Source organism: Ranitomeya imitator, chromosome 3 (genome assembly GCF_032444005.1).
Source record: "Ranitomeya imitator isolate aRanImi1 chromosome 3, aRanImi1.pri, whole genome shotgun sequence".
NCBI classification, from domain to species: Eukaryota; Metazoa; Chordata; class Amphibia; order Anura; family Dendrobatidae; genus Ranitomeya; species Ranitomeya imitator.
The window spans coordinates 678,212,517-678,239,124 of record NC_091284.1 but is presented as its reverse complement, the minus strand read 5'-3'; the positions used below and the strand labels follow the sequence as shown (position 1 = coordinate 678,239,124).

Below are 26,608 nucleotides of genomic sequence, written 5' to 3'. Positions count from 1 at the left end.
CACAACGATATCGCTAGCCAGGACACTGCAACGTCACGGATCGCTAGCGATATCGTTGTTAAGTTGGCCAGTGTGACGGTACCTTAAGACACACTGTAAGTCATGGACCCACTTATTTGAATGGGTGAGTGTGATCTGTAACTCAGACTGAAACAGATATGTTTGAGTTTTTTTGGGACATGGACATACGAACGTGTGGATATCTGAATGGGACCTTGCACTGATGAATATTGCTATCATTATAGGCTGTGGACACATTTAGCATGTATTTGGTGTATACAGAACCCTAATTGTTAGACTCAGTGCCATCATCCAAGTCTGTAGCTACAAGAAGCAATAATTTGTAACTGTCAGTGTCCTAGGTGAGAGAAATCTTTGTATTTTGAAAGTGATAAAAATAAAACACTAATTACCATGAATGAAGACCTTTAAGTCTTAATAATGGCAGCTTTGAGTTTGGTTAGTACCACAGAAGCAACGCAGCAGGGATCATGGGTAAATGGGGATTAACTGACTCCAAGGACAGAGCCGTCTTAAGACTATGAGCAGCTGGGGAGAGATCTACGAGCTTCTAGCATGAGACTGTACAACCACTGAGAGGTAGGAAATGTCACAAATATTTTATTTTAATAATTTTTAAGAATAAAAAACAAACAAGGGATCACATATCACTAGACCGCACTCCATGCTGACAATTCATCCATAGATTCTGCTCCGGAGCAACCACTAACATATATTGATGGAACATTTTACTGATACCAGGAATATCTGAAGTAATTATAGCATGGTATAAATACAGGTAGTATTCATTGAGCTGCTTTAATGGGAGATTTTAAGCTAATGCTATCGATGAAATTTATGTAAAGAATTCATGGAGTGAAAAAGTTTTGTTAAAGCTGTTGTTACTTGTTATATAAAAAAAATTAAAATCAAGTACTTTTTTCCCTGTGAAGTAACAAATTCATGTTTTTATCATGTTATTTATCTCTAATCACCTGTGTTTGGCACGATCTTCTATTTGTACTGTGTTGTTTATTTAAAAAACTAGTTAATATGAATCACATTACAATGTATACTTTTTGGGGAGGACAAAACACTGTAGTTAATCATAGTATATATTAATACTAGATGGTGGCCCGTTTCTAACACATTGGGTACTCTAGAATATGTATGTAGTTAATTTATGAAGTTTTCAGAATAATGCAATTTATACACAGGATTCGGCCGGCCGGGCGTGACTAATTAGCGAAGCGTGGTTCAAATTCCACGCCAATTCGCGGCCGGACTGCGCATGTATGTAGTTTATTTATGAAGTTTTCAGAATAATGCAATTTATACACAGGATTCGGCCGGCCGGGTGCGACTAATTAGCGAAGCGTGGTTCAAATTCCATGCCAATTCGCGGCCGGACTGCGCCTGTTGCTGATTGGTCACGCCGGGCCACGAACAATCAGTCAAGCCAGGGCCTGCTCCAGGTTTTTGAGGGCCTCGGGCGAAAGAGTCTCAGTGGGCCCCCTCTTTAATACATACCACAATTCATGATGCACAGATACAGCAGAGAAATATAGCACAGCCAAGTAGCATACAGCCCATGTAGTATATAACACGGCTCACGTAGTATATAGCACAGCCCACGTAGTATATTGCCCAGCCACGTAGTATATAGCACAGCCCCCGTAGTATATAGCACAGACACGTAGTATATTGCCCAGGCACGTATTATATTGCACAGCTACATTATATATTGCACAGCCACATAGTATATAGCACAGCCACATAGTATATAGCACAGCCACATAGTACAGAGCACAGAGACGTAGTATATAACACAGCCCATGCAGTATATAACACAGGTCACGGTGTATAGAGCACAGTGATGTAGTATATTGCCCAGCCATGTAATATATACCACAGCCACGTAGTATATAGCACATAGACGTGACGTAGTATATAACACAGCCCACGCAGTATATAACACAGATCATGCAGTATATAACACAGCCCATGTAGTATATTGCCCAGCCACGTAATATATTGCACAGCCACATAATATATTGCACAGACACGTAGTATATAGCACAGCCACGTAGTATATAACACAGCCCATGCAGTACATAACACAGGCCACGTAGTATAGAGCACAGCGATGTAGTATATTGCCCAGCCACGTAATATATACCACAGCCACATAGTATATAACACAGCCCATGCAGTATCTAACACAGCCCACATAGTATATTGCAATGTGGGCACCATATCCCTGTTAAAAAAAAAGAATTAAAATAAAAAGTAGTTATATACTCACCTTCCGTCGGCCCCCGGATCCAGGCGAGGCGTTTACCGATGCTCTGGTCCCAAGAATGCATTGCGGTCTCGCGAGATGATGACGTAGCGGTCTCGCGAGACCGCTATGTCATCATCTCGTGAGACCGCAATGCATGGACCAGAGCGTTGCGAGGAGCAGCGGGAAAGGCGACAGATGGTGAGAATATAATGATTTTTTATTTTGTTTATTATTTTTAACATGAGATCTTTTTACTATTGATGCTGCATAGGCATAGCCTGCCTGCCGCGACCAATCAGCGACGTGAGATTTCCGTGACAGACAGACAGACAAACAGATGGAAGTGCCCCTTAGACGATTACCGTAATTGGTTTGCCGTAATTGTACTGATGAGCAGATTGATATTGAGGTAAATTTTACCACAAAATGTGCACCGTAGAAACAAATCCCAAAAAACAATATCAGCATTATGTTTTTTTCCCAATTTTTCCTGACTTGGAATTTTTTTCCGGTTTCCAAGTACACTGTATGGTAAAATAAATGGCGTTATTCAAAAGTACAACTTGTCTCATAAAAAAAACAAGCCCTCATATATTTAAGTGGACAGAAAAATAAAAAAAAGTTATGGCTCTGGGAACAAGGGGAAGAAAAAACAAAAATAGAAATTGGCCACGGTATGAAAGAGATAAATAAAAAGGTACCTTCTGGCAAAAGACGTGAAGAAATCTCATGCACATAATGCCACAAATATTTGCAGTGTAAATTGACAAGCATTGCGGGTTTAAGACACACAGCAGGTCAACTTAAGGTACCTTCACACTAAACGACGCTGCAGCGATACCGACAACGATCTGGATCGCTGCAGCATCGCTGTTAGGTCGCTGGAGAGCTGTCACACAGACAGCTCTCCAGCGACCAACGATGCCGGTAACCAGGGTAAACATCGGGTTAATAAGCGCAGGGCTGCGCTTAGTAACCCGATGTTTACCCTGGTTACCATCCTAAAAGTAAAAAAAAACAAACGCTTCATACTTACCTTCCGCTGTCTGTCCCCGGCGCTCTGCTTCTCTGCTCTGGCTGTGAGCACAGCGGCCGGAAAGCACAGCGGTGACGTCACCGCTCTGCTTTCCGGCCGCTGTGCTCACAGTGAGTGCAGGAAAGCACAGCGCCGAGGACAGACAGCGGAAGGTAAGTATGAAGCGTTTGTTTTTTTTACTTTTAGGATGGTAACCAGGGTAAACATCGGGTTACTAAGCGTGGCCCTGCGCTTATTAACCCGATGTTTACCCTGGTTACCGGCGTGGCCCTGGGCTTAGTAACCCGATGTTTACCCTGGTTACCAGCGAAGACATCGCTGAATCGGTGTCACACACGCCGATTCAGCGATGTCAGCGGGAGAGCCAGCGACCAAATAAAGTTCTGGCCTTCTAGCCCCGACCAACGACATCACAGCAGGATTCTGATCGCTGCTGCGTGTCAAACTGAACGATTTCACTAGCGAGGACGATGCAACGTCACGGATCGCTAGCGATATCGTTTAGTGTGAAGGTATCTTTATGCTGCTGAAGTGCCGCTGCAGTTATCACTGTGGCATCTCTTCTGCCAGAGGTCCACAGTCAATATTTTCTGTGGGAGAACGCAAGCCTGTGTGGGACATTTGTGCGGCCAAGACAGTGGCCGACCCCTAGACAGTGGCCGACCTAAAAACGATCCCCCGCCATCTTAGGACTTATAATTGTGATGATAAATCTCTTATGGTTAGGGGCATCGATACTATTTACATGGGGGTCATAGGGGGTAATAACAAAAGGCTTCTAGCCCAGAGGGCAACTAAGTGGATTGTCACATTCGATACCATGGCCCCAAGGGCCTTAATGAGTCCCATAGTTTTGCCTCTTTCTTATAATAATGCATCAACACATTTTTACTTGACTATACACAGTGATCCTCTTATTTGGTTCCCTTTTGCCACCCCAACTGCCTCAATCCAGAGGTTTTGATTTTAACCTAGTTTTTATGTCCTTTTTTCTTATTGTCTCTGTACTTATTGTTGTTATTTATACTATTTAGAGCCACTTCTGACCTGTGGTTCCAGTCTGCCCTCTGAGCCACTACTACTCCCAGGGATTCTCCTCTACAGCATCCTGCAAATGAGCCTGCTGACATATATTTTCAATCATGTTTATTTTTTCGATGTGTCATATTGTGTCGGCATCCTTGCTGTATTATTTGGCACACGCTAGGCTCATATACTCTTCCACCCTTTGATCTGGTCATCCTTAGGGGTTTATGCATTGCATTCTACTCCTTGTGGCTGCGCACATGCGCCCTGCTGTCCACAGCATCCCGTGCTCAACCGGACGTCTTTATGCCTCCTGCGCATTCCCAAGGACTACTCCCTCTCCCTGTGCGTGCGCAATGATGCTTGACGTCTTGTGCTGTAGGTGCAGTGTGCATGCGCCATATGCGCTACTTCTATTCGTCCAACAGGCAATGTCACAGCTGACCTTGCTCCTCCCCTTTATAATGACCTTTGCACACGCTCATTCAATACAAAAGATGGGGTCCAGGTCTGACCATTGTGGCTAATTTACATGTATTGTTTCCTCAAATAATAGAAAGTTAGAATCTAAAAGTGGCCAGTGTGAAAATTGCAAGTGTTGTTTTTCATCTTTAATACCATTTCTGATATATATAAAACATAAAAGAATGCCAAAATGTTTAAAAAATATGTTTAATACAAATACCTGATTTAAAAACTAGATCATTTTCTAATTATAGCTTTCTTTTAATCCCTTCATGACCCTGCGAATTTCCATTTTTGCTCTTTTGTTTTTTTGCTCCCCTTCTTCCCAGAGCCATAACTTTTTGTATTGTCAATGTTGTAATTTTGAATGACTCTATTGATTTTACCATATAGCGTACCCGAAAACTGGAACAAAAATTCCAAAGGCAGTTTGGTTTTGGTTTTCTATTTTCTATGTTCACTAAATGTTAAAACTGACCTGCCAATATCATTCTCCAGGTCTGTATGAGTACGCAGATACCAAACATGCATAGGTTCTGTTTTATTTAAGTTCTGAAAAAAAAAATCCAAAATTTGTAAAAAAAAATAAAATAAAATAAATACATTTTCCAGGATCTGGGGCTGGGTTACAGCTTATTTTTTGTGCCCTGAGCTGATGTTTTTGTTGATACCATTTTGGGGTAGATTGCATTTTATCGCAATTTTGCAGCAGCCAAAAAAAAACAAAAAAACTGTGGTGTTTAAATTTTTTACGGTACGGGGGGTCTTCTGCATACCCCCTGCTGTCATGGCAACCCATGGGCGACCCGCGATCACATGACAGGGGAGGGACTTGTGATGCCCTTCCGACCTGCTGGTGTTAAATGATGCTATCAGGCATTTAATCAGATCGGCTGTCATGTGCGGGGATAGATGTGGGTTCAGCGTTGGAGCCTGCATCAAAGGCAGGGACACAACCTTTCACGAACCTGTACGTCAAATGTCGTGAAGGGGTTAAACACGGTGAATGGAGCTGCAGTAACTGGCAATAGTTTGCAGCAGATCAATGGAGGTACCAGCTGCTACCAACAATTTCTGCCCTGACAAAGCCTTTAAGTAGTATAAATATGTACTGTATACTTACTTATTGAGCACTGCTCACACCCTTTTCTTTTCAAGTTTTGAGTGGAACTGAAAATCATGTTTTGTCCTACATATTAGGTATATCTAATGCATATTGAGAATTGGCATAGCTCTCTTGATGTCTGCTGTAATATAATACTTTTCCAAAATGTGAATGAAATCATAAATATATGCACTAAAACACAGAAAATCTTTGTAGAAAAAATATATATATATATTTTTTTGGTAACTATTTCTAGGAGGCATCATGAATGAAGTGTCGGTCCTGAACCTGCCAGTGAAGGAGGATGTAAATGAAGTGGTTCATGGCGTGGATGAGGCAGCACTGAAATACAGTGACAGCCGTCTGCCTTTTCAGGTAATGGGAAAATACATAGTGTCATAAATAATATCTGATTTAGCATATTTTCAATGATCATTCTAATTGGAAAGTAAATATTGATCAAATCATACAACATACCTCATGACGCAATTATTTTTGCTATACCACGGGTTTACTAGGGACCGTTCATGTCAGACTAATCTGATCAGCTTCTATGAAGAGGTAAGTTCCGGTCTGGACCAAGGGAACCCAGTGGACGTAGTGTATATGGACTTTTCAAAAGCTTTTGATACGGTGCCACACAAAAGGTTGATACAGAAAATGAGAATAATGGGGATAGGGGAAAATATGTGTAAGTGGGTTAAGAGCTGGCTCAGGTATAGGAAACACAGGGTGGTTATTAATGGAGCACACTCGGACTGGGTCGCGGTTAGCAATGGGGTACCACAGGGGTCAGTATTGGGCCCTCTTCTTTTTAACATAATTATTAATTACCTTGTAGGGGGCATTCAGAGCAGAATTTCAATATTTGCAGATAACACTAAACTCTGCAGGGTAATCAATACAGAGGAGGACAATTTTATATTACAGGATGATTTATGTAAACTAGAAGCTTGGGCTGATAAATGGCAAATGAGCTTTAATGGGGATAAATGTTGGGTAGAAGTAATAAGATGTATAACTATGCGCTTAATTCTAAAACTCTGGGCAAAACCGTCAATGAAAAAGCCCTGGGTGTATGGGTGGATGACAAACTCATATTCAGTGGCCAGTGTCAGGCAGCTGCTACAAAGGCAAATAAAATAATGGGATGCATTAAAAGAGGCATAGATGCTCATGAGGAGAACATAATTTTACCTTTCTACAAGTCACTAGTTCGGCCACACTTAGAATACTGTGCACAGTTCTGGTCTCCGGTGTATAAGAAAGACATAGCTGAACTGGAGCGGGTGCAGAGAAGAGCGACCAAGGTTATTAGAGGACTGGGGGGTCTGCAATACCAAGATAGGCTATTACACTTGGGGCTATTTAGTTTGGAAAAACGAAGACTAAGGGGTGATCTTATGTTAATGTATAAATATATGAGGGGACAGTACAAAGACCTTTCTGATGATCTTTTTAATCATAGACCTGAGACAGGGACAAGGGGGCATCCTCTACGTCTGGAGGAAAGAAGGTTTAGACATAATAACAGACGCGGACCCTTTACTGTAAGGGCAGTGAGACTATGGAACTCGCTGCCGTATGATGTTGTAATGAGTGATTCATTACTTAAATTTAAGAGGGGATTGGCTACATTTCTGGAAAAGTATAATGTTACAGGGTATATATACTAGATTCCTTGATAGGGCGTTGATCCAGGGAACTAGTCTGATTGCCGTATGTGGAGTCGGGAAGGAATTTTTTTCCCCAAAATGGAGCTTATTATTTGCCATATGGGTTTATTTTGCCTTCCTCTGGATCACCATGTTAGGGCATGTTAGGTTAGGCTATGGGTTGAACTAGATGGACTTAAAGTCTTCCTTCAACCTTAATAACTATGTTACTATGTAATTACAATGAAATGTGTTCGCATGAACAACTTTGGAAATTTGAAATATTATAAGGTTAAAGGGAACCTGAAAGGTGATATATGCTGCCCAATTCGTGACCATTATGTACCTGACACTGGCTGTATTATCTCAGCCAGATATGTTTGACACTGCGGCATATTTTAACAATTGAGTCTGTTTTGCCGACTAGTCAGATAGGCGGGTCCTTGGCAGTTTCTCCCCTCACAATGCCAGTGATTGACAGGTCTCTACCTATAAGCGCACATAGGCAATCCAAGGCATTCGGGTGGGGAGAAGCAGATGGGGGTTTTCCTATCTGACTAGGCTACAGGGCGGTCTTGGTCCCTTGCGGCTATTAAGGTAAAGTTATTACCTATCGACAGTATATTGTTGTTGTTATTATTATTATTTATTATTATAGCGCCATTTATTCCAAGGAGCTTTACATGTGAGGAGGGGTATACATAATAAAAGAACAAGTACAATAATCTTAATCAATACAAGTCACAGCTGGTACATGAGGAGAGAGGACCCTGCCCGCGAGGGCTCACAATCTACAAGAATATGCAGTAAGTTATTGTTCAATGGGGGTCCAACTGCCGGGACCTGCACCGATCAGCAGAATGGGGAACATGTACACTACATATGGTGGACAGTTTATTCATTACCTAAATGAGCTGCGCTCGAAACTTTGCAGTCCCATACAGAACGAATGGAGTAGCTGTGGAGCAGGTGCCCTGTCTCTCCATTCTAGCAGGGATAAAAATTCCCCCATGTTGCAGTTCAGTGTGAGTCCCAGAGGTCAGACTCCTACCGATCAACAAGGCATCACCTATCCTATGAATTGGCAATAACTTGTTTTCAGAACCCCTTTAAGTAAAATAGAAGAAAAATGAGATGTGTGTGAGTCTTTCACTGGTCGTGTACAAATAATAGATGGAATCCCAATTAGAGATTAGACGAGTACATAAATAATGGGACACATACATACCTGGTTGAAGAAGATATTTGCGTGCCTAATACCAAAATCAATGGAAATCTATGTAGTGTTATTTGAGCTATGGGATTACATACTGAATCTTCAGGATACCTTAAAGCCATGTACTTTTACAAACTTCAGCAGCACATATACTAGAAACTTCAGTAGGAACGTCATAAACGTTATAATACTATGATCTCATTAGACGGTACCAACACAATGACTTTCCAGCCACAAACGAGTTTTCCTACAGACAAAATTGGACACGTGGGCCATAGCACTTCATGTAAAAGCCCAAAAAGCTCATCACCGAACATACCTTTTGACCCTGTTCTAAAGGTTTTAAAAAGTTTATTACAATTTTAGTGATTATATTTTGGGTCCTGTGGAATATCAAAATAAACTGTGATTTTTTGCCATCTTTGATTGCTTAATTAGTAGTGATGAGCGAGCACTAAAATGCTCGGGTGCTCGTTGCTCGGGTCGAGCAGTTTGGAATACTTGGGTACTCGGCCAGAACAATGAGCCCAATGTAAGTCTATGGGAGACCCAAGTATTTTACCACGATCCCCCCCGGGGGTCCTTTTAAGGTCTGAAAATGATGGAAACACTGCTCAAATGACACAGGAACCTCATGGGGATCGCCCCTGGAAGCATTCCTGACTCCTAGTTCACAGCTTTAATCAATTTTTTCAGAGATTGATGACATTTTTCCCGGTGCCACAAAAAACACATTAAAACAAAACCAAAACGGATTTTGTTGGGAAATATGTCAAGGTACATCCTTTGCAGGTAAATGACTTGCCTTTAAGGCCAAATATTTAACCCCAGTCCGAAAATTTCCACTCCCACTTAGGCTTAGTTCAGACGCAGCGTTTTTGAAGCGTTTTTCAACTTTAACATTGCTTTCAACCACTACAAATGCATTCACGGGGAAATGTCATTGTAACATTTAACAACCCTAGCTGGCCATGTGCTGTGTGACACATAAGCAGGCCCATCTTGTTTCATTTATGAAGGAGGGACTCTTAAAGTCACAAAACCTATTTTTACTGATGCATCAGGCGGCATGTTACTGTGGATACCATCCTAAAAGTAAAAAAAACAAACGCTACATACTTACCTACCGCTGTCTGTCCCCGGCGCTCTGCTTCTCTGTACTGGCTGTGAGCACAGCGGCCGGAAAGCAGAGCGGTGACGTCACCACTCTGCTTTCCGGCCGCTGTGCTCACAGTGAGTGCAGGAAAGCACAGCGCCGGAGGACAGACAGCAGAAGATAAGTATGAAGCGTTTGTTTTATTTACTTTTAGGATGGTAACCAGGGTAAACATCGGGTAACTAAGCGCGGCCCTGTAGCCACCTTTTGCTACGATGACTGCTTTGCACACTCTTGACATTCTCTTGATGAGCTTCAAGAGGTAATCATCGGGAATGGTCTTACAACAATCATGAAGGAGTTCCCAGAGATGCTTAGCACTTGTTGGCCCTTTTGCCTTCACGCTGCGGTCCAGCTCACCCCAAACCATCTCGATTGGGTTCAGGTCTGGTGACTGTGGAGGCCAGGTCATCTGGCGTAGCAACCCATCACTCTCCTTCTTGGTCAGATAGCCCTTGCACAGCCTGGAGGTGTGTTTGGGGTCATTGTCCTGTTGAAAAATAACTGATGGTCCAACTAAACGCAAACCGGATGGAATAGCATACCGCTGCAAAATGCTGTGGTAGCCATGCTGGTTCAGTATGCCTTCAATTTTGAATAAATCCCCAACAGTGTCACCAGCAAAGCACCCCCAAACCATCACACCTCCTCCTCCATGCTTCATGGTGGGAACCAGGCATGTAGAGTCCATCCGTTCACGTTTTCTGCGTCGCACACAGACACAGTGGTTGGAACCAAATATCTCAAATTTGGACTCAAACCAAAACACAGATTTCCACTGGTCTAATGTCCATTCCTTGTGTTCTTTAGCCCAAACAAGTCTCTTCTGTTTGTTGCCTGTCCTTAGCAGTAGTTTCCTAGCAGCTATTTTACAATGAAGGCATGGTAAAATGCTCTGTGTGGCATTGACCTGGTCTCTAATCTGAGCTGCTGTTAACCTGCGATTCCTGAGGCTGGTGACACGGATAAGCTTATCCTTAGAAGCAGAGGTGAATTGGTCTTCCTTTCCTGGGGTGGTCCTCATGTGAACCAGTTGTAGCGCTTGATGGTTTTTGCCACTGCACTTGGGGACACTTTCAAAGTTTGCCCAATTTTTCGGACTGACTGACCTTCATTTCTTAAAGTAACGATGGCCACTCGTTTTTCTTTACTTAGCTGCTTTTTTCTTGCCATAATACAAATTCTAACAGTCTATTCAGTAGGACTATCAGCTGTGTATCCACCAGACTTCTGCACAACACAACTGATGGTCCCAACACCATTTATAAGGCAAGAAATCCCACTTATTAAACCTGACAGGGCACACCTGTGAAGTGAAAACCATTCCCGATGACTACCTCTTGAAGCTCATCAAGAGAATGCCAAGAGTGTGCAAAGCAGTTATCAAAGCAAAAGGTGGCTACTTTGAAGAACCTAGAATATAAGACATCATTTCAGTTGTTTCACACTTTTTTGTTAAGTATATATTTCCACATGTGTTAATTCATAATTTTGATGCCTTCAGTGTGAATGTACAGTTTTTCATAGTCATGAAAATACAGAAAAATCTTTAAATGAGAAGGTGTGTCCAAGGTCTGTAGAAGGCCTGTACTGTATATATGAAGATTAACTACATACAGTATACTTAGATCATCACCAAGGGGCTTTTAAACATCATCCGTCTGGAATATCAGAGAAGCAACACCAAGACAGAGAACCCCTGGGAGATTACCTACACTGCATGGGCGTCCCCAATTATGCAGGTATCTGTTGTGAATTCTGTGGCAGAGCTCCCTCCTGTGCTCACAAGTGGTACTTCGGCTGGTTCTCTCTGTGTTATGGCTGGCAATCAGGCAACACAGCGTGCAGTAATCAGCGCACATACAGAGATCTGGCAATAACCAAAAACAATAGGACGAGCTCTGAGACGTGGAATCTCTGTAGACTGCAGTACCTGATCTATCCTCACACAACTATAAGCAGCAGTGGATTGCGCCTATCACTACCTATGCAACTCGGCACTGCCTGAGGAGCTGACTGGCCTGAAGATAGAAATACAAGCCTGACTTACCTCAGAGAAATACCCCAAAGGAATAGGCAGCCCCCCACATATAATGACTGTTAGCAAGATGAAAAGACAAACGTAGGAATGAAATAGATTCAGCAAAGTGAGGCCCGATATTCTAGACAGAGCGAGGATAGCAAAGAGAACTATGCAGTCTACCAAAAACCCTAAAACGAAAACCACGCAAAGGGGCAAAAAGACCCACCGTGCCGAACTAACAGCACGGCGGTGCACCCCTTTGCTTCTCAGAGCTTCCAGCAAAAGTAAATAGCAAGCTGGACAGAAAAAACAGAAAACAAACTAGAAGCACTTATCTAGCAGAGCAGCAGGCCCAAGGAAAGATGCAGTAGCTCAGATCCAACACTGGAACATTGACAAGGAGCAAGGAAGACAGACTCAGGTGGAGCTAAATAGTAAGGCAGCCAACGAGCTCACCAAAACACCTGAGGGAGGAAGCCCAGAGACTGCAATACCACTTGTGACCACAGAAGTGAACTCAGCCACAGAATTCACAACAGTACCCCCCCCTTGAGGAGGGGTCACCGAACCCTCACCAGAACCCCCAGGCCGACCAGGATGAGCCACATGAAAGGCACGAACAAGATCTGGGGCATGGACATCAGAGGCAAAAACCCAGGAATTATCTTCCTGAGCATAACCCTTCCATTTGACCAGATACTGGAGTTTCCGTCTAGAGACACGAGAATCCAAAATCTTCTCCACAATATACTCCAATTCCCCCTCCACCAAAACAGGGGCAGGAGGCTCCACAGATGGAACCATAGGTGCCACGTATCTCCTCAACAACGACCTATGGAATACATTATGTATGGAAAAGGAGTCTGGGAGGATCAGACGAAAAGACACCGGATTGAGAATCTCAGAAATCCTATACGGACCAATAAAACGAGGTTTAAATTTAGGAGAGGAAACCTTCATAGGAATATGACGAGAAGATAACCAAACCAGATCCCCAACACGAAGTCGGGGTCCCACACGGCGTCTGCGATTAGCGAAAAGCTGAGCCTTCTCCTGGGACAAGGTCAAATTGTCCACTACCTGAGTCCAGATCTGCTGCAACCTGTCCACCACAGAATCCACACCAGGACAGTCCGAAGACTCAACCTGTCCTGAAGAGAAACGAGGATGGAACCCAGAATTGCAGAAAAATGGAGAGACCAAGGTAGCCGAGCTGGCCCGATTATTAAGGGCGAACTCAGCCAACGGCAAAAATGACACCCAATCATCCTGGTCAGCGGAAACAAAACATCTCAGATATGTTTCCAAGGTCTGATTGGTTCGTTCGGTCTGGCCATTAGTCTGAGGATGGAAGGCCGAGGAGAAAGATAGGTCAATGCCCATCCTACCACAAAAGGCTCGCCAGAACCTCGAGACAAACTGGGAACCTCTGTCAGAAACAATATTCTCAGGAATGCCATGTAAACGAACCACATGCTGGAAGAACAAAGGCACCAAATCAGAGGAGGAAGGCAATTTAACCAAGGGCACCAGATGGACCATTTTAGAAAAGCGATCACAGACCACCCAAATGACCGACATTTTTTGAGAAACGGGAAGGTCAGAAATGAAATCCATCGAAATATGTGTCCAAGGCCTCTTCGGGACCGGCAAGGGCAAAAGCAACCCACTGGCACGTGAACAGCAGGGCTTAGCCCTAGCACAAATTCCACAGGACTGCACAAAAGCACGCACATCCCGTGACAGAGATGGCCACCAGAAGGATCTAGCAACCAACTCCCTGGTACCAAAGATTCCTGGATGACCGGCCAGCACCGAACAATGAAGTTCAGAGATAACTTTACTAGTCCACCTATCAGGGACGAACAGTTTCTCGGCCGGACAACGATCAGGTTTATTAGCCTGAAATTTCTGCAACACTCTCCGCAAATCAGGGGAGATGGCAGACACAATGACTCCTTCCTTGAGGATACTCGCCGGCTCAGATAACCCCGGAGAGTCGGGCACAAAACTCCTAGACAGAGCATCCGCCTTCACATTTTTAGAGCCCGGAAGGTATGAAATCACAAAATCAAAACGAGCAAAAAATAACGACCAACGGGCCTGTCTAGGATTCAAGCGCTTGGCAGACTCAAGATAAGTAAGGTTCTTATGATCAGTCAAAACCACCACGCGATGCTTAGCACCCTCAAGCCAATGACGCCACTCCTCGAATGCCCACTTCATGGCCAGCAACTCTCGGTTGCCCACATCATAATTACGCTCAGCAGCAGAAAATTTCCTGGAAAAGAAAGCACATGGTTTGAACACTGAGCAACCAGAACCTCTCTGTGACAAAACCGCCCCTGCACCAATCTCAGAAGCATCAACCTCGACCTGGAACGGAAGAGAAACATCAGGTTGACACAACACAGGGGCACAGCAAAAACGACGCTTCAACTCCTGAAAAGCTTCCACGGCAGCAAAAGACCAATTAACCAAATCAGCACCCTTCTTGGTCAAATCGGTCAATGGTCTGGCAATGCTAGAAAAATTACAGATGAAGCGACGATAAAAATTAGCAAAGCCCAGGAATTTCTGCAGACTTTTTAGAGATGTCGGCTGAGTCCAATCCTGGATGGCCTGAACCTTAACCGGATCCATCTCGATAGTAGAAGGGGAAAAGATGAACCCCAAAAATGAAACTTTCTGCACACCGAAGAGACACTTTGATCCCTTCACGAACAAGGAATTAGCACGCAGTACCTGGAAAACCATTCTGACTTGCTTCACATGAGACTCCCAATCATCTGAGAAGATCAAAATGTCATCCAAGTAAACAATCAAGAATTTATCCAGATACTCACGGAAAATGTCATGCATAAAAGACTGAAAAACAGATGGAGCATTGGCAAGTCCGAACGGCATCACCAGATACTCAAAATGACCCTCGGGCGTATTAAATGCCGTTTTCCATTCATCTCCCTGCCTGATTCTCACCAGATTATACGCACCACGAAGATCAATCTTAGTAAACCAACTAGCCCCCTTAATCCGAGCAAACAAGTCAGAAATCAATGGCAAGGGATACTGAAACTTAACAGTGATCTTATTAAGAAGGCGGTAATCAATACACGGTCTTAGCGAACCATCCTTCTTGGCTACAAAAAAGAACCCTGCTCCCAATGGTGACGACGATGGGCGAATATGTCCCTTCTCCAGGGACTCCTTCACATAACTGCGCATAGCGGTGTGTTCAGGTACGGACAAATTAAATAAACGACCCTTAGGGAATTTACTACCAGGAATCAAATCGATAGCACAATCACAATTCCTATGCGGAGGTAGGGCATCAGATTTGGACTCTTCAAATACATCCTGAAAGTCCGACAAGAACTCTGGGATGTCAGAAGGAATGGATGACGAAATAGACAAAAATGGAACATCACCATGTACTCCCTGACAACCCCAGCTGGTTACCGACATAGAGTTCCAATCCAATACTGGATTATGGATTTGTAGCCATGGCAACCCCAACACGACCACATCATGCAAATTATGCAGTACCAGAAAGCGAATAACTTCCTGATGTGCAGGAGCCATGCACATGGTCAGCTGGGCCCAGTACTGAGGCTTATTCTTGGCCAAAGGTGTAGCATCAATTCCTCTCAACGGAATAGGACACCGCAAAGGCTCCAAGAAAAATCCACAACGTTTAGCATAATCCAAATCCATCAGATTCAGGGCAGCGCCTGAATCCACAAACGCCATGACAGAATACGATGACAAAGAGCACATTAAGGTAATGGACAAAAGGAATTTGGACTGTACAGTACCAATAACGGCAGAGCTATCAAACCGCCTAGTGCGTTTAGGACAATTAGAAATAGCATGAGTAGAATCACCACAATAGAAACACAGTCTGTTCAGACGTCTGTGTTCTTGCCGTTCTACTTTAGTCATAGTCCTGTCGCACCGCATAGGCTCAGGTTTACTCTCAGACAATACCGCCAGATGGTGCACAGATTTACGCTCGCGCAAGCGACGACCGATCTGAATGGCCAAGGACATAGACTCATTCAAACCAGCAGGCATAGGAAATCCCACCATTACATCCTTAAGAGCTTCAGAGAGACCCTTTCTGAACAAAGCCGCTAGTGCAGATTCATTCCACAGAGTGAGTACTGACCACTTCCTAAATTTCTGACAATATATTTCTACATCATCCTGACCCTGGCATAAAGCCAGCAGATTTTTCTCAGCCTGATCCACTGAATTAGGCTCATCGTAAAGCAATCCCAGCGCCTGAAAAAATGCATCAACATTACTCAATGCAGAATCTCCTGGCGCAAGAGAAAATGCCCAGTCCTGAGGGTCACCGCGCAAAAAAGAAATAATAATCAAAACCTGTTGAATAGGACTACCAGAAGAATGAGGTTTCAAGGCCAAAAATAGCTTACAATTATTTCTGAAGCTCAGGAACTTAGTTCTGTCACCAAAAAACAAATCAGGAATCGGAATTCTTGGTTCTAGCATCGATTTCTGATCAATAGTATCTTGAATCTTTTGTACATTTACAACGAGATTATCCATTGAGGAGCACAGAGCCTGAATATCCATGTCCACAGCTGTGTCCTGAAGCACTCTAATGTCTAGGGGAAAAAAAAGACTGAAGACAGAGCTAAGAAAAAAAAATGATGTCAGGATTTCTTTTTTCCCTCTATTGGGAATCATTGGTGTGGCTCCTTGTACTGTTATGGCTGGCAATCAGGCAACACAGCGTGCAGTAATCAGCGCACATACAGAGATCTGGCAATAACCAAAAACAATAGGACGAGCTCTGAGACGTGGAATCTCTGTAGACTGCAGTACCTGATCTATCCTCACACAACTATAAGCAGCAGTGGATTGCGCCTATCACTACCTATGCAACTCGGCACTGCCTGAGGAGCTGACTGGCCTGAAGATAGAAATACAAGCCTGACTTACCTCAGAGAAATACCCCAAAGGAATAGGCAGCCCCCCACATATAATGACTGTTAGCAAGATGAAAAGACAAACGTAGGAATGAAATAGATTCAGCAAAGTGAGGCCCGATATTCTAGACAGAGCGAGGATAGCAAAGAGAACTATGCAGTCTACCAAAAACCCTAAAACGAAAACCACGCAAAGGGGCAAAAAGACCCACCGTGCCGAACTAACAGCACGGCGGTGCACCCCTTTGCTTCTCAGAGCTTCCAGCAAAAGTAAATAGCAAGCTGGACAGAAAAAACAGAAAACAAACTAGAAGCACTTATCTAGCAGAGCAGCAGGCCCAAGGAAAGATGCAGTAGCTCAGATCCAACACTGGAACATTGACAAGGAGCAAGGAAGACAGACTCAGGTGGAGCTAAATAGCAAGGCAGCCAACGAGCTCACCAAAACACCTGAGGGAGGAAGCCCAGAGACTGCAATACCACTTGTGACCACAGAAGTGAACTCAGCCACAGAATTCACAACACTCTGTGAGCTTCCGTTGGTGGAGGAAAGTGGTACTGCGGCTTCTGAGTTTCCTTCCTCAGGTGATGTGGTGAAGTCGTTAGGTGCTTCTCTATTTAACTCCACCTAGTGCTTTGATCCTGGCTTCCAGTCAATGTTCTAGTATTGGACCTGTTTCCTCCTGGATCGTTCCTGTGGCCTGCTGCTCTGCATAGCTAAGTTCCTCTTTGCTATTTGTTTGCTGTTTTTTTCTGTCCAGCTTGTCAATTTGTTTTTTTCTGCTTGCTGGAAGCTCTGGGACGCAGAGGGTGTACCTCCGTGCCGTTAGTTCGGTACGGAGGGTCTTTTTGCCCCCTTTGCGTGGTTTTTGTAGGGTTTTGTGTTGACCGCAAAGTTACCTTTCCTATCCTCGCTCTGTTCAGAAAGTTGGGCCTCACTTTGCTAAATCTATTTCATCTCTACGTTTGTCTTTTCATCTTAACTCACAGTCATTATATGTGGGGGCTGCCTTTTCCTTTGGGGTATTTCTCTGAGGCAAGGTAGGCTTATTTTCTATCTTCAGGCTAGCTAGTTTCTCAGGCCGTGCCGAGTTGCATAGGCAGCGTTAGGCGCAATCCACGGCTGCCTTTAGTGTGGTTGGAGAGGATTAGTGATTGCGGTCAACAGAGTTCCCACGTCTCAGAGCTCGTTCTTGTTTTTTGGGTTATTGCCAGGTCACTGTATGTGCGCTGACCTCTATGTCCATTGTGGTACTGAATTACCTTTCATAACAGGTATCAGCACACTGTACATGTACAGGTACCTTAGTTTTGGCATCTGTCTTAGTCATGTTTCTCTGGTCTTATATAGTGAATAACACTGTGTAGTAACTCTAGTTTCACCCACACCTTCAAGTGGCCATTTTTAAAGGTTGGATGAAACTGAGATGAAACTGAGATATCATGGAGTCATCAGACGAGGGCCCATAAACCCCTAGAAAATAAAAGCCACAAGGATTTAGATCTAACCACCACAGGCATAGTTTCAGTAAACCTTAATGTTTTACAATGACAAACATAGAGAGGCTTAGAACTGTTTGTGAAGTGAATAAACAAACATTTATCAAGATTGTGTCACTATGAGCATTGTCTGTCACATCTGTAAATGTTTTACAAGAAATGCAGCTATGTGATTGTCTGAATGCATTGGGTATACAGTATGTTAATCTTGGTTACAAATCGCCATTTGTATATTCGCCATTTGTACATTTGAGGCAGCCAAAGTTATGGCTCTCAAGGAGAGAAACTAATATAGTGGACAAAGCTCTATTTTTAATGAACTACTGAGCCAAATTAGCAGCATTGCTTTATCAAATTCCACCAGCGGCACTAAAAACCTGCTCTGACAGAACGCTAGCAGCAGGCCAGGACCTCCAAGGCAGAGTGCCAGTTCATGCCACGTGTCCAGCTTGGATACCCAATAATTAAAAGGCACAGAGGAATCACGGAGGACGTTTGTACAATCTGCAAGTTACTCCCTCACCATCTTCCCAAACATTGCACTTCTTGTGACAGCACCCCTTGCCTCTGCGTCGTCACGATGGGAGGGTCTCAGAAAACTGTCCCAGAACTTTGCCATTGTTCCCCTGCCTGAGCTGGATTGCACTTCTGTCTCTCTCACTTGGACTGCTTGGTTGTACAACAAACTCTGACGTCTGCTGCCAGCGTTCTCACATGTGAATTTTCAAAGTAACTCCGCTACAAGGTCCCTATGGTACTGCAACATTTTAGTACACCTCTCTGCCTCTGGTAGAAGAGATTGAAAGTTCTCCTTGTAGCGTGGGTCTAGAAGTGTCACCAACCAGTAATGAGTGTCACCCAAAATTTTTGCGAGTGTCACGTGAAACGCAGTGCAGTATAAAGTCAGCTATATGTGCAAGACTTCCGTGTCCTCACCAACAGGACGACTGACCATTCCGTGCTCCTCCCTGTGCTCAGGCAATCCCCGCTGAACAGACAGTATGACAGCTGTGTTTGTAGTACCGTCTATAGTGCATGAAAGTAGCTCCTGTTCTTCCTCCTCCTCCTCATTGACTACCAATCCACGATGAGAAGACATGAGGCTGGGCTGAGTGTAACCCCCTGTATGGTTCCTTGCTCCATGTCCTCGTGCTCTGCCTGCAATGCATCCTCTTTAATTGTGAGCAGAGAGGTTTTCAGAAGGCTGAGAAGCGGGATGGTGACTCTAATTATGGCGTCATCGCCACTCACCATCTTGGTGCAGTCCTCAAAGTTTTGGAGGATGGTACATATGTCGGACATTCAAGCCCACTCCTGAGGTCTTATGTGTGGAGTCTCCACTGAATATCGATGGCCTTGTTGATGTTGGTAGTCAACAAAGCTCACAAAGTCTTCTGCTCACAAAGCCTTTCCAACATAAGCAGCGTAGAGTTCCAGCACGTTGGGACATCACACACATGCCAGTGAGCTGGTACCTGCAAACGCTACTGAAGCACGGCAAGGGCAGCTGAAGCTGTAGCTGACTTTCTAAAATGGGCAGACAGACGGCGTACTGTCACTAGCAGATCCGGAAGCTCTGGGTAGCTTTTCAGAAAACGTTGAACCAGGAGGTTAAGCATATGGGCCAAGCAAGGTACGTGTGTGAGCTCACTTTTCCTCAGAGCCGCCATCAGGTTACGGCCATTGTCACACACGACCATGCCTGGCTTTAGGTTCAGCGGTGTCATCCAAACATCTGACTGCTCTTTTAGCACTGTCCACAACTCTTCTGCATTGTGCGGTTTGTCACATATGCAGATTAGCTTCAGCACAGCCTGTTGCTGCTTGGCTGAGGCAGTGCTGCAGTGCTTCCAGCTTCTGACTGATGTGTTGATTTCAAAGATGGAGGATGAAGAGGAGGAGGTGCAGGAGCTGTAGACTGTGGGGGCAACCCAGATTGACGTAGGGCCAGCAATCCTCGGCGTGGGGACTATGTGTTCCATCCCAAGGTCCGACTGGGTCCCGACTTCCACTATATTAACCCAGTGTGCCGTCAGTGAGATGTACCGTCCCTGCCCACAAGCACTTGTCCATGTGTCTGTGGTTAGGTGGACTTTCCCTGTAACAGCATTGTTGAGGGCACGGGTAATGTTGTGGGACACATGCTGGTGTAATGCCGGTACGGCACATCGGGAGAAACAGTGGCGACTGGGGATCGAGTACCTTGAGACGGTGGCCGCCATCAGGTTGCAGAAAGCTTCCATCTTGACGAGCCTAAAAGGTGCAAGCAGAAGAGAAATATTAGAATTTAAGCCTGTGGCCTGTGGGGCGTTGGCGGGGTATTTCCTCTTGCATTCCAAAGACTGGGTTATAGACAACTGAAGGCTGTGCTGGGACAAGGACGTGGACGGGCTTGATGATGGTGCTGATTGACTGTGGGCCACAACAGGTGCAGGGGTAGAGGCATCTTCACATGCACGGTGTACTGGGGATTGGCTTATCCACAAAACAGTGGAAGAAGCAGTGGTGTGACCTGCAGGCAGTGGTCCTGGAGCCTTGGGTTCGGCCCACAAAGTCGGGTGCTTTGCTGCCATGTGCCTGATCATGCTGGGGATGGTCATGCTGGTTGTTCTGCTACCCCTGCTGAAGCGTGCATGGCTGGTGCTGCAAATGGCCTGTTTGGGGTTATGGGCAGAGTCTTTAACCCCTTTACCCCCAAGGGTGGTTTGCACGTTAATGACCGGGCCAATTTTTACAATTCTGACCACTGTCCCTTTATGAGGTTATAACTCTGGAACGCTTCAATGGATCCTGGTGATTCTGACAATGTTTTCTCGTGACATATTGTACTTCATGACAATGGTAAAAATTATTTGATAGTACCTGCGTTTATTTGTGAAAAAAACGGAAATTTGGCGAAAATTATGAAAATTTCGCAATTTTCCAACTTTGAATTTTTATGCAATTAAATCACAGAGATATGTCACACAAAATACTTAATAAATAACATTTCCCACATGTCTACTTTACATCAGCACAATTTTGGAAACAAAATTTTTTTTTGTTAGGGAGTTATAAGGGTTAAAAGTTGACCAGCAATTTCTCATTTCTACAACACCATTTTATTTTAGGGACCACATCTCATTTGAAGTCATTTTGAGGGGTCTATATGATAGAAAATACCCAAGTGTGACACCATTCTAAAAACTACACCCCTCAAGGTGCTCAAAACCATATTTAAGAAGTTTATTAACCCTTCTGGTGCTTCACAGGAATTTTTTGAATGTTTAAATAAAAATGAACATTTAACTTTTTTTCACAAAAAATTTAATTCAGCTCCAATTTGTTTTATTTTCCCAAGGAAGGGTAAGAGAAGAAATTGGACCCCAAAAGTTGTTGTACAATTTGTCCTGAGTACGCTGATAGCCCATATGTGGGGGTAAACCACTGTTTGGGCGGATGGGAGAGCTCGGAAGGGAAGGAGCGCCGTTTGACTTTTCAATGCAAAATTGACAGGAATTGAGATGGGACCTCATGTTGCGTTTGAAGAGCCACTGATGTGCCTAAACATTGAAACCCCCTACAAGTGACACCATTTTGGAAAGTAGACCCCCTAAGGAACTTATCTAGAGGTGTGGTGAGCACTTTGACCCACCAAGTGCTTCACAGAAGTTTATAATGTAGAACCGTAAAAATAAAAAATCATATTTTTTCACAAAAATTATCTTTTTGCCCCCAATTTTTTATTTTCCCAAGGATAAGAGAAGAAATTGGACCCCAAAAGTTGTTGTACAATTTGTCCTGAGTACGCTGATACCCCATATGTGGGGGTAAACCACTGTTTGGGTGGATGGGAGAGCTCGGAAGGGAAGGAGCGCCGTTTGACTTTTCAAAGCAAAATTGACAGGAATTGAGATGGGACGCCATGTTGCGTTTGAAGAGCCACTGATGTGCCTAAACATTGAAACCCCCCACAAATGACACCATTTTGGAAAGTAGACCCCCTAAGGAACTTATCTAGAGGTGTGGTGAGCACTTTGACCCACCAAGTGCTTCACAGAAGTTTATAATGCAGAGCCGTAAAAATAAAACAAAATTTTTTTCCCACAAAAATTATTTTTTTAGCCCCCAGTTTTGTATTTTCCTGAGGGTAACAGGAGAAATTGGACCCCAAAATTTGTTGCCCAATTTGTCCTGAGTGCGATGATACACCATATGTGGGGGGAACCACTGTTTGGGCACATGGGAGGGCTCAGAAGGGAAGGAGTGCCATTTGAATGCAGACTTAGATGGAATGGTCTGCAGGTGTCACATTGCGTTTGCAGAGCCCCTAATGTACCTAAACAGTAGAAACCCCCCACAAGTGACACCATTTTGGAAAGTAGACCCCCTTAGGAACTTATCTAGATGTGTGCTGAGCGCTTTGACCCACCAAGGGCTTCACAGAAGTTTATAATGGAGAGCCGTAAAAATAAAACAAAAATTTTTTCCCACAAAAATTATTTTTTAGCCCCCAGTTTTGTATTTTCCCGAGGGTAACAGGAGAAATTCGACCCCACAATTTGTTGTCCAATTTGTCCTGAGTGCGCTGATACCCCATATGTGGGGGGGAACCACTGTTTGGGCGCATGGGAGGGCTCGGAAGGGAAGGAGCTCCATTTGGAATGAGGACTTAGATGGAATGGTCTGCAGGTGTCACATTGCATTTGCAGAGCCCCTAATGTACCTAAACAGTAGAAACCTCCCACAAGTGACACCATTTTGGAAACTAGACCCCCTAAGGAACTCATCTAGATGTGTTGTGATAGCTTTGAACCCCCAAGTGTTTCACTACAGTTTGTAACGCAGAGCCGTGAAAATTAAAAAAAAAAATCTTTCCCCCCAAAATTATTTTTTAGCCCCCAGTTTTGTATTTTCCCGAGGGTAAGAGGAGAAATTCGACCCCAAAAGTTGTTGTCAAATTTGTCCTGAGTACGCTGATACCCCGTATGTTGGGGGAAACCACCGTTTGAGCGCATGGCAGAGCTCGGAAGGGAAGGAGCGCCATTTGGAATGCAGACTTAGATGGAATGGTCTGCAGACGTCACATTGCGTTTGCAGAACCCCTAATGTACCTAAACAGTAGAAACCCCCCACAAGTGACCCCATATTGGAAACTAGACCCCCCAGGGAACTAATCTAGATGTGTTGTGAGAACTTTGAACCCCCAAGTGTTTCACTACAGTTTATAACGCAGAGCCGTGAAAATAAAAAATCTTTTTTTTCCCACAAAAAATATGTTTTAGCCCCGAGTTTTGTATTTTCCCAAGGGTAACAGGAGAAATTGGACCCCAAAAGTTGTTGTCCTATTTGTCCTGAGTACGCTGATACCCCATATGTTGGGGTAAACCCCTGTTTGGGCACACGGGAGAGCTCGGAAGGGAAGAAGCACTGTTTTACTTTTTCAACGCAGAATTGGCTGGAATTGAGATCGGACGCCATGTCGCGTTTGGAGAGCCCCTGATGTGCCTAAACAGTGGAAACCCCCCAATTATAACTGAAACCCTAATCCAAACACATCCCTAACCCTAATCCCAACAGTAACCCTAACCACACCTCTAACCCTGACACACCCCTAACCCTAATCCCAACCCTATTCCCAACCGTAAATGTAATCTAAACCCTAACTGTAACTTTAGCCCCAACCCAAACTGTAGCCCTAGCCCTAACCCTAGCCCTAACCCTAATCCTAACCCTAACCCTAGCCCTAACCCTAGCCCTAACCCTAACCCTAGCCCTAGCCCTAACCCTAGCCCTAACCCTAGCCCTAACCCTAACCCTAACCCTAACCCTAGCCCTAACCCTAACCCTAGCCCTAACCCTAGCCCTAACCCTAGCCCTAACCCTAACCCTAGCCCTAAACCTAACCCTAACCCTAGCCCTAACCCTAGCCCTAACCCTAGCCCTAGCCCTAGCCCTAACCCTAGCCCTAACTCTAACCCTAGCCCTAATGGGAAAATGGAAATAAATACATTTTTTAAATTTTTCCCTAACTAAGGGGGTGATGAAGGGGAGTTTGATTTACTTTTATAGCGGGTTTTTTAGCGGATTTTTATGATTGGCAGCCGTCACACACTGAAAGACGCTTTTTATTGCAAAAAATATTTTTTGCGTTACCACATTTTGAGAGCTATAATTTTTCTATATTTTGGTCCACAGAGTCATGTGAGGTCTTGTTTTTTGCGGGACGAGTTGATGTTTTTATTGGTAACATTTTCGGGCATGTGACATTTTTTGATCGCTTTTTATTCCGATTTTTGTGAGGCAGAATGACCAAAAACCAGCTATTCATGAATTTCTTTTGGGGGAGGCGTTTATACCGTTCCGCGTTTGGTAAAATTGATGAAGCAGTTTTATTCTTCGGGTCAGTATGATTACAGCGATACCTCATTTATATCATTTTTTTATGTTTTGGCGCTTTTATACGATAAAAACTATTTTATAGAAAAAATAATTATTTTTGCATCACTTTATTCTCAGGACTATAACTTTTTTATTTTTTTGCTGATGATGCTGTATGGCGGCTCGTTTTTTGCGGGACAAGATGACGTTTTCAGCGGTACCATGGTTAGTTATATCTGTCTTTTTGATCGCGTGTTATTCCACTTTTTGTTCGGCGGTATGATAATAAAGCGTTGTTTTTTGCCTCGTTTTTTTTTTTTTTTTTCTTACGGTGTTTACTGAAGGGGTTAACTAGTGGGCCAGTTTTATAGGTCGGGCCGTTACGGACGCGGCGATGCTAAATATGTGTACTTTTATTGTTTTTTTTTTTAATTTAGATAAAGAAATGTATTTATGGGAATAATATATATATTTTTTTTCATTATTTTGGAATATTTTTTTTTTTACACATTTGAAATTTTTTTTTTTTACTTTTTTACTTTGTCCCAGGGGGGGACATCACAGATCAGTGATCTGACAGTTTGCACAGCACTCTGTCAGATCACTGATCTGACATGCAGCGCTGCAGCCTTCACAGTGCCTGCTCTGAGCAGGCTCTGTGAAGCCACCTCCCTCCCTGCAGGACCCGGATACGCGGCCATCTTGGATCCGGGGCTGGAGGGAGCAGGGAGGGAGGTGAGACCCTCCCAGCAATGCGATCACATCGCGTTGCTGCGGGGGGCTCAGGGAAGCCCGCAGGGAGCCCCCTCCCTGCGCGGTGCTTCCCTGTACCGCCGGCACATCGCGATCATCTTTGATCGCGGTGTGCCGGGGGTTAATGTGCCGGGGGCGGTCTGTGACCGCTCCTGGCACATAGTGCCGGATGTCAGCTGCGATAAACAGCTGACACCCGGCCGCGATCGGCGGCGCTCCCCCCGTGAGCGCTGCCGATCGCATATGACGTACTATTGCGTCCTTGGGAAGTAAAGCCCACCCCACATGGACGCAATAGTACGTCTAATGGCAGAAAGGGGTTAAAAAACAACCAGACTCGGGAAGATCTCACAGGTGGAATGGCAACTTCACTCATGTTGGTGTTACGGGGAACGGATGCACGCCTTCTGTCTGTGGCCACCACATTGCCTCTTCCTGCCTGTTTGGGGGATATGCCTCCTTCCCCCTGTGTGCTGCTGTCCTCGCTATGCATGTCTTCCTGCCAGGTTGGGTCACTCACTATGTCATCCAACACCTCGTCTTTCACATCCGCACCCTGCTCCTCCTCCTGACTTTCGAGCAATTGTGTCTCATCATCGCCCACTTTTTGTGACACTTTCCCACCATCACCTTCGTGTGACTGGGGCTGGTCAAAGCTTTGGGCAGCTCAACATGCGATATCATCTGTCCCCACTTGAATTTTACTGGCTGAGAGTCCGGAATCTTGAAATGGAAAACTGAAAAGCTCTTCAAAGTGTCCAAGTGTGGGATCAGTTGTCTCAGGGCACTTGGCATGGTGGTGGTGGTGGTGGTGGGGGGGGGTAGTTAGGATCAGGGCGAGGAATATCCGGGCCACACTCACGGCTACACAGACTTGACCATGTGGAAGACATGGTGTTGATGGTGGTGGCTAAGTGACTGGAAGCATTATCCGCTTTCCAACCAACAACCGTTTCACACTGCTCTGGCTTCAATAGTGGTGTGCTGCGGTCCCCAAGAAACTGGGACAGGAAGGGCGAGCGAGAAGATGTGGGTCTTTCTTGTTGCCCACTTTCACCTTGGCCATGGCCTCGT

The 26,608-nt window shown here is 44.5% G+C and overlaps 1 protein-coding gene across 1 annotated transcript in view; it reads left to right on the top strand.

Annotated features, from left to right (window-relative positions):
- The first annotated feature begins 538 nt into the window (after positions 1 to 538).
- The window catches only part of LOC138670761 (protein LBH-like), an 86,707-nt gene continuing 60,637 nt past the window's right edge, over positions 539 to 26,608 (top strand). Inside the window, exons 1-2 of the mRNA XM_069758387.1 lie at positions 539 to 600; positions 6,173 to 6,291. Of these exons, the coding sequence (XP_069614488.1) occupies positions 6,181 to 6,291 (111 nt within the window). The 5' untranslated portion in view covers positions 539 to 600; positions 6,173 to 6,180. The remainder of the gene's footprint in view (positions 601 to 6,172; positions 6,292 to 26,608) is intronic.